This window comes from Ylistrum balloti, unplaced genomic scaffold, assembly GCF_031769215.1.
Source record: "Ylistrum balloti isolate Yb309-2 unplaced genomic scaffold, AGI_CSIRO_Ybal_v1 Utg370314, whole genome shotgun sequence".
Lineage (NCBI taxonomy): Eukaryota > Metazoa > Mollusca > Bivalvia > Pectinida > Pectinidae > Ylistrum > Ylistrum balloti.
Window position 1 is genome coordinate 204,425 of NW_026782232.1, and position 9,940 is coordinate 214,364.

Below are 9,940 nucleotides of genomic sequence, written 5' to 3' on the forward strand. Positions count from 1 at the left end.
CGACAAGCATTGCTATAATATACTACCTGAGGTTGACTTTTTATTCAACAAACAGAAAAGAGGGGATAATCTATTGTGTTACCATAGTAACAGTAAACATCGCTTAAGAACTGAAAGAAGGTATATTCTTTTGTGTTCAGTAAGACCAAATATGGACATGAATCAGAGAGAGGGATCGGTTTTATGTTACCATAGCAACATCAAACATGGGGGGCAGAAGATTAAAAGGGTTAGTCTGTTCCCGAGGCCGAAAGAAGATGATTTACTGCGCTCTGTTAACATTGATACCTTGACAAAGAAAAGAATACACGAGAGAAGATCATATTTTGTAAGACCATAGTTACCAAACCATTGAAAAAAAAACCAAAAAGACCCCGACAGATGTTAATATAGTCTGTTATCACAGTCACATATCCATAGGAATGAAGGTCAAGAGAAGCGTCTGTTGTTAACACAGTCACCTTTCCAAAGGAATAAACGCCAATAGAAGCGTCTGTTGTTAACACAGTCACATATCCCCAGGAATGAAGGTCAATAGAAGCGTCTGTTGTTAACACAGTCACATATCCCCAGGAATGAAGGTCAATAGAAGCGTCTGTTGTTAACACAGTCACCTATCCCCAGGAATGAACGTCAATAGAAGCGTCTGTTGTTAACACAGTCACCTATCCCCAGGAATGAAGGTCAAGAGAAGCGTCTGTTGTTAACACAAATGCCCTAACAAAAACAAAACAAAACAAACATAGAGATAATAACCTGTAAGGATATCAGCCTACATTGACAGGGGAGATAAAGAGGAGGGATGACCTGTATACAACATGTACATCAATGATACTCGTAAATCAAGTCTGTTTATCGTCGACAATATAACTACTTCTTAGTAAAGAATCATGTTGCAGGACAACGCAAAAGGGGTCAAAGGTTGAAAATGGTATCGTTCCTCGTGCAATGTTGAGCAGTTTGAGCGGACCTTCTTCCCCGATGGAGGTAGAGTGACGTCTTTGTCAGGTGTTGGAGCTGAAATGATACTCGCCTCCCCATCCTTTCTGTAGGGGAGTCCTCAGAAATTTGTGGTGGCACATGTTCACTCTCTTCTATACCCTCATTGTAGCTCACTGTGGACAAAAATGGTATAAAATTACCGTTCATATATACCCTCATAGTAGCTCACTGTGGACAAAAATGGTATAAAATTACCGTTCATATACACCCTCATGGTAGCTAACTGTGGACAAAAATGGTATGAAATTACCGTTCATATACACCCTCATGGTAGCTCACTGTGGACAAAAATGGTATAAAATTACTGTTCATATACTCTCATGGTAGCTCACTGTGGACAAAAATGGTATAAAATTACTGTTCATATACTCTCATGGTAGCTCACTGTGGACAAAAATGGTATAAAATTACTGTTCATATACTCTCATGGTAGCTCACTGCGGACAAAAATGGTATAAAATTACTGTACATATACTCTCATGGTAGCTCACTGTGGACAAAAATGGTATAAAATTACTGTTCATATACTCTCATGGTAGCTCACTGTGGACAAAAATGGTATAAAATTACTGTTCATATACTCTCATGGTAGCTCACTGTGGACAAAAATGGTATAAAATTACCGTTCATATACTCTCATGGTAGCTCACTGCGGACAAAATGGTATAACATTACCATTCATATATACCCTCATGGTAGCTCACTGTGGACAAAAATGGTATAAAATTACTGTTCATATACTCTCATGGTAGCTCACTGTGGACAAAAATGGTATAAAATTACTGTTCATATACTCTCATGGTAGCTCACTGCGGACAAAAATGGTATAAAATTACTGTTCATGTACTCTCATGGTAGCTCACTGTGGACAAAAATGGTATAAAATTACTGTTCATATACTCTCATGGTAGCTCACTGTGGACAAAAATGGTATAAAATTACTGTTCATATACTCTCATGGTAGCTCACTGCGGACAAAAATGGTATAAAATTACTGTACATATACTCTCATGGTAGCTCACTGTGGACAAAAATGGTATAAAATTACTGTTCATATACTCTCATGGTAGCTCACTGTGGACAAAAATGGTATAAAATTACTGTTCATATACTCTCATGGTAGCTCACTGTGGACAAAAATGGTATAAAATTACCGTTCATATACTCTCATGGTAGCTCACTGCGGACAAAATGGTATAACATTACCATTCATATATACCCTCATGGTAGCTCACTGTGGACAAAAATGGTATAAAATTACTGTTCATATACTCTCATGGTAGCTCACTGTGGACAAAAATGGTATAAAATTACTGTTCATATACTCTCATGGTAGCTCACTGCGGACAAAAATGGTATAAAATTACTGTTCATGTACTCTCATGGTAGCTCACTGTGGACAAAAATGGTATAAAATTACTGTTCATATACTCTCATGGTAGCTCACTGTGGACAAAAATGGTATAAAATTACTGTTCATATACTCTCATGGTAGCTCACTGCGGACAAAAATGGTATAAAATTACTGTTCATATACTCTCATGGTAGCTCACTGCGGACAAAAATGGTATAAAATTACTGTTCATATACTCTCATGGTAGCTCACTGCGGACAAAAATGGTATAAAATTACTGTTCATATACTCTCATGGTAGCTCACTGTGGACAAAAATGGTATAAAATTACCGTTCATATATACCCTCATGGTAGCTCACTGTGGACAAAAATGGTATAAAATTACCGTTCATATACCCTCATGGTAGCTCACTGTGGACAAAAATGGTATAAAATTACTGTTCATATACTCTCATGGTAGCTCACTGTGGACAAAAATGGTATAAAATTACTGTTCATATACCCTCATGGTAGCTCACTGTGGACAAAAATGGTATAAAATTACCGTTCATATACTCTCATGGTAACTCACTGTGGACAAAAATGGTATAAAATTACCGTTCATATATACCCTCATGGTAGCTCACTGTGGACAAAAATGGTATAAAATTACCGTTCATATATACCCTCATGGTAGCTCACTGTGGACAAAAATGGTATAAAATTACCGTTCATATACCCTCATGGTAGCTCACTGTGGACAAAAATGGTATAAAATTACTGTTCATATACTCTCATGGTAGCTCACTGTGGACAAAAATGGTATAAAATTACTGTTCATATACCCTCATGGTAGCTCACTGTGGACAAAAATGGTATAAAATTACCGTTCATATACTCTCATGGTAGCTCACTGCGGACAAAATGGCATAAAATTACCGTTCATATATACCCTCATGGTAGCTCACTGTGGACAAAAATGGTATAAAATTACCGTTCATATATACCCTCATGGTAGCTCACTGTGGACAAAAATGGTATAAAATTACCGTTCATATATACCCTCATGGTAGCTCACTGTGGACAAAAATGGTATAAAATTACCGTTCATATATACCCTCATGGTAGCTCACTGTGGACAAAAATGGTATAAAATTACCGTTCATATATACCCTCATGGTAGCTCACTGCGGACAAAAATGGTATAACATTACCATTCATATATACAAAAGTAATGTACAAAACTTCCTACCAAGAATGCCATGTGAATAAAGCTAAAATTCTGACTAAAATTAATAAAATGATCATTGTTCGCACCTTTTATTATCCGTGAGTATTATATCGGTAACAACGGTATGTGGGATTACATAATACATACACCCGTCTACAGTATCACTCAATAACCTGTCACTATGTCATCCATTAGTTCGTCCTGATACCGACTGGAAGGCGGATGACGACTTCTGTAGGACTTGCCACATTTCAATTTTTCGTTATATATTGGATCGCCATATTATGGATTGAGAAATGACAGTGGAAATTTCATGTTGTCTAAAAACCCTATCTTATTCCATATTCCATATACATGAATGTTACAGAACATTGAGTCGATTATAGGGATAATTCCAAAAATGAACGACACTAAACCTTATGATACCTAACTCTATTTTATATCTTATCGTATCAACAGACGACGAAAAAGTCACAGTATTGTAATAATGTTCATAAATAACAACTACTCTCGTATTTTGATCGGCCTGGAGTGACGTAAAGGCCTAGTGGCTTTCACAAAACATGCACGAAATATTTCAATATTTCCGATTTCAAAGATTTTTTTTTTTAGGAGATGGGTAGTTATTCTTTGAGAGTAAATAATGCTACATTATACCACAAAGTGATAACTTTCTTCCCCTGGTAAGACATTGTAAACATTACCAAAACAAGGTCGCTACAGTTCCATGGTAGAAAAAGGAAATTTATTCTACACCATTGCCGCTACCTTTAGGAATCAGTTTTAACAGGAAGCAGTACACCATTTTGAAATAAAACATAGATTCTGTTTCCGAGTACCTGCCCCAGTAATTCAGAAACAGTGTTTGTTAACAACATGGATCCCAAAACAATTGGTTCGACATAGTCTGACCACCTTCCATACCTTACCTGATGAATATTACATAATATAACAGACAGGTGTTATAACAGAACTTCTCTTCACAATTTGCCATGTGGCTCTGTCTAGCAATTTTATTTTTTTTGAAGATACAGAGACATTTTTATTCTTATTTGCAAAGAAATTTTCATGTAACTCCATTAAAATCTGAATACCTATATACATTGTTCCGTTGACATTTTGAATGATAAGTACCTTTGTCAAAGTCCGACTTGAGCTTCGTTGTTTCATCTATATCTTCAACATCGGCTGGGAACCTCTCAACACTTCTGTGAAATACGATGTAGAATTTAATCACTTGAGTACAAATAGCGCACTAATACAGTATTATAGTTGTTGAATGGAACTATATTTACAAAATATGCTTTAACAGGAAAATTACGTCAGATGTACCACAACATAAGATAAACACCAATATTAGCCGGATTCCATACAAACGTGTGTCACTGTCTCTCCGTTTCATCACCTGGTCTTTCGACAGTGTCAGTATTTTAATATTTCAGTGCTATTCTGACATGAAGCAGACACGGGTCCACCTAGTTCAATAATTTAACGTTTCGTGAAATTTCCTGATCTGTTTTCATGTACCTGGCAATCGCACTGAAATACCCAGCACACAAACTTAAATGAAATAAATTTTACTTTGCGCATAATTTCCATTTGGTCAAAAATGCTCGAAATTAATCTGAGTTAACTGAAACAGTGTCAAGCTCCAACATTGTACTATAAAATTGTATGACCTGCTGACAGATTACAGTTAGCCAACTGTTACTAAAAATTTAATTAAACACAATTTTGAACATCAAGTTTCATTTTACAGACAACGGTTTATTTGGTGACAGGTAAGCTTGGAATACATAGTTTGAGTAATAGTTTCGCTTTGAAAACGAATTTTTGTGTTAAATGTAACAGGGTATTCCGTCGACTTACAAAGCAAGTCCCGTCGTGCGCTTCCATCCGGGCCAATATGAGTAATTAGTATAGCATAACCTGTTTCCGCAATTATTATAAAAGAAAGTTTATATATTTATATATAACATAAACTCTCGTTAAATTCCTACCTGGTATCGTAGACTTTGCGGGGACTGATAGGAATGCCTTCCATGGATCCCGTGCTGGGTTCTGAGAAGACATCCGAGTTAATGGTTTCATAGCGCTGTAGCGGTTTAAAGCGTCTTTCCCTGTCAGATGCATATCTGCTGTCACTTGTACTTTGTCTGTGTTATATCAAAACATACACCTCATAAAAAGCCACCAAGTTTTGTCGTAAAGAATGTAGATTTTTCTTCCTTTATCTCCATTAGAATGAGAGGTTGGACGAAAACGCTAATAAAACGTATGCATTTTCAATCATTTAAAGCGAGATATCGCATCTTGGAGAAAGTCTTCGCGGATTGGACATCTTATAGCTTTTAACTTATATCAATGACCGTATTGATTGATACTAACCTGCTGCACTGACATGTACATATCTTATTGTCATATAACTTTATCTTAGTGGTTGACTTGAGTAACAAAAGCAATAGACACGTACCTTCCGAGTCCTTTGTCCTTTTTTAGACAAAACTTGCAAAAGAGAATAACGGCGATGACAATGACAAGGCCTCCAACGAACCCGGCCACGAGGATACCCACAGTAACATAAGGGGACACGGCCTGACCGGGAACGTCGCCCTGGCAACACAAACGTCACAGTGAATTCACAGAAGTAAAGACCCATCACGTTAGTATAAGGTGATCAAGTGTGGTGTCGAAAGCGAATAAAACACAAACCTATCTCAAGCTCGTTACTACAATATATCGTTCCTACATGAGGTGACTCTGGTGGTTGTTACTGCTGCATTTTGCTTTTACTTATATGGACATCATGCTCACTTAAGAAACACATGGTGTTTTGGCATCCAAATTGCAAGAATATGTAATGCTGTGGGAGACGATTTAAGTGAGAGTTATCTCCCCTGAACCAACACACCTAGCAATTTATCGTATATCTAAGAAAATTCTTAAGTTAGTCTTCCATCTGACCATTGGCAATTCGTCTAAAGAACTGATAAGTCTTCTAGAATTTGAAAATGAACATTTAAATTTTATTTTCACAATCCACAATTCAGGATACAATGAAAACTGAATATTTCCTATAGATGGAGATCTGATGGCGTGTGACATATTGTCAGTATTCAATATCGCGACAGTAACTAGGTCGATGAAACACTAGTAATCCCGTTAAACTGTAGCAATAGCTACTTAGGAAAATAGATTAATCAATTAAGTAAAGTTTTGACGTCCTCGTGACAATTAAACTTCCCAGTGGCCATATTGACAGATTTGTTGGCCGACACCGCCGTACTGAACATGTGACCGGGTATAAAACACATGGCAAAAATTGGACAGCTTGATGATTACTAGTATACAACTATTTTTAATGATGATTATTCTATCCTAACAATGATAATCAGGAATGAGCGGGTACCCGGAGTTTAAAAATTTCAACAGATGAAACAATGCCCTTGTCTTGTTCTAGAAGAGATTGAAAATTATATTTATATCTTCAAAAAAATTGACAAAAACAACCAGAGATGGATTTTTTAAACACTGAATTATTATGAATCTCCACAGTAAAGATATATAATCACGTAAAACACATTATCATGCGTATCTGGAAACAAGAATGGACCAAGTAAACACACTTTTCTAAAAATCTGCAAAGTACTAATTAGATCCTAAACAGACTACGCTACTGATTTCACAACGATGGTAATAAGAAGTTCTTTTCATTGACAAATACCCAAATCTTTTTACTTCCTGCGAAAGGCACCGCCAAGTTCTTACGATGAACATAGTTACGAGTTAAAATTCAAAATGGCATCGTTACAATTCCTAGCTGTATCGCAGTATTGTGTGATCTGTGTGCTATGACATATATTGGGTAGGTAAATTATTTAACTCTAATATCCGACTCCAACAGAGGACCGGTTACCGATCTGGTAACGGATGTATAATAACATGTACAAGAAGGAAAACATGTTAAGACATGTACTTACGTTAAATGGTGGCATGAAAGTGGAACCCGGCATGGCGCGGACATCTGGCTAATCTAGGCTGTTGTCATGGTGATCTGTAATAGTAATACCATAGTTACACCGATGTATGTAAATATATCAACATCATAGTTACATCAGGGTATGTAAATTTATCATAATCAGAGTTACACCGATACATGTAAATATCTACACATCATAGTTACACCGGGGTTTGTAAATATATCATCATCATAGTTACACCGGGGTATGTAAATAAATCATCATCATAGTTACACCGATGTATGTTAATATATCAACATTATAGTTACACTGGAGTATGTAAATATATCAACATTATAGTTACACCGGGGTATGTTAATATATCAACATTATAGTTACACTGGAGTATGTAAATATATCAACGTTACACCGGGGTTGTAAATATATCAACATCATAGTTACACCGATGTATGTAAATATTTCAACATCATTTTTACACCAGAGTATGTAAATATATCAATAGAGTTACACTGAGGTATGTAAATATTTCAACATCATAGTTACACCGAGGTATGTAAATATATCAACATCATAGTTACACCGGAGTATGTAAATATATACACATCATAGTTACACCGATGTATGTTACTATATCAACATTATAGTTACACTGGAGTATGTAAATATATCAACATTATAGTTACACCGGGGTATGTTAAATATATACATCATAGTTACACCGGGGTATGTAAATATTTCAACATCATAGTTACACCGAGGTATGTAAATATATCAACATCATAGTTACACCGGCGTATGTAAATATATCAACAGAGTTACACCGGAGTATGTAAATATATCAACATCATAGTTACACCGAGGTATGTAAATATTTTAACATCATAGTTACACCGGGGTTTGTAAATATATCATCATCATAGTTACACCGGGGAATGTTAAATATATACATCATAGTTACACCGGGATATGTAGATATATCAACATCATAGTTAAACTGGAGTATGTAAATATATCAACATCATAGTTACACCGATACATGTAAATATATACACATCATAGTTACACCGAGGTATAAATATATAAATATATCTGAGGTATGTAAATACACATCATAGTTACACCGAGGTATGTAAATATATCAACATCATAGTTACACCGGAGTATGTAAATATATCAACAGAGTTACACTGAGGTATGTAAATATTTCAACATCATAGTTACACCGAGGTATGTAAATATATCAACATCATAGTTACACCGGAGTATGTAAATATATCAACATCATAGTTACACCGGCGTATGTAAATATATCAACATCATAGTTACACCGGGTATGTAAATATATGACATCATAGTTACAATGTAAATATCAACATCATAGTTACACCGAGGTATGTAAATATATCAACATCATAGTTACACCGCAGTAGTATGTAAATATATACACATCATAGTTACACCGAGGTATGTAAATATTTCAACATCATAGTTACACCGGGGTTTGTAAATATATCATCATAGTTACACCGGGGTATGCTAAATTTATACATCATAGTTACACCGGGATATGTTAATATATCAACATCATAGTTACACCGGAGTATGTAAATATATACACATCATAGTTACACCGCAGTATGTAAATATATCAACATCATAGTTACACCGATACATGTAAATATATACACATCATAGTTATAGCGAGGTATGTAAATATATCAACATCATAGTGACACAGGGTTATGTATCAACATCACAATGGGTGTAATTGATTACTTTCATGGTTTTGCGTGAATTTTGCGTTGATGTATTGCTTTCATATTATTGCGCATGATTTGTAGTAAAGTTATAAGACAGTTTTGAAATGACTCACGTACTTGAAATTATGTAACAACGAAAACATGAATCAATAACCAAGATGGCGTCAGAAATGGCCGGAAATTGGAACTCGTCTTGGACAATTATGACAACTAAACGAAAGTGATATAAAATTCGTTTCCGATATCGTGCGCGTTATAACAACTTCGCGTTCGCGCTATTACACCCTTTTCCTGAAATTACGTGTGTTTTGCGTTTTTGATATTTTTGTTATCGAACATATTCACATTCATACGTGTTTACGAAGTATTTACAAAATGGCAACTTTTTGCACTTCATTACGACTTCACGTGATCATTTTTATTGGTTCCTTCGTTACAAAATACAAGCCCTCAGCATTTTAAATGGACGAAATAACTGTATGATGCACTTAAATAAATTATTTGTCCCTACCGTATCAAATTCTATATTTGTATCGAAAGACGTTTTTTTCTGTTCAGTCATTGAGATTGCAGGTGGTAGACACTGCTGGTGGACATTTTTAATCCCCGAGGTTTGCCGTAACATTCGTGCTA

General features: G+C 35.6%; 1 protein-coding gene across 1 annotated transcript; it reads right to left on the minus strand.

Moving 5' to 3' along the window:
• Positions 1-915: 915 nt before the first annotated feature.
• On the minus strand, positions 916-7,580 carry LOC132553284 (uncharacterized). Its single transcript, XM_060217515.1, has 5 exons — positions 7,548-7,580; positions 6,041-6,180; positions 5,568-5,723; positions 4,702-4,763; positions 916-1,115 (listed from the first exon to the last, which is right to left on the minus strand). Exons 1-5 carry the CDS (start codon positions 7,578-7,580, stop codon positions 916-918), a joined length of 591 nt encoding a protein of 196 aa, XP_060073498.1.
• Positions 7,581-9,940: the final 2,360 nt, after the last annotated feature.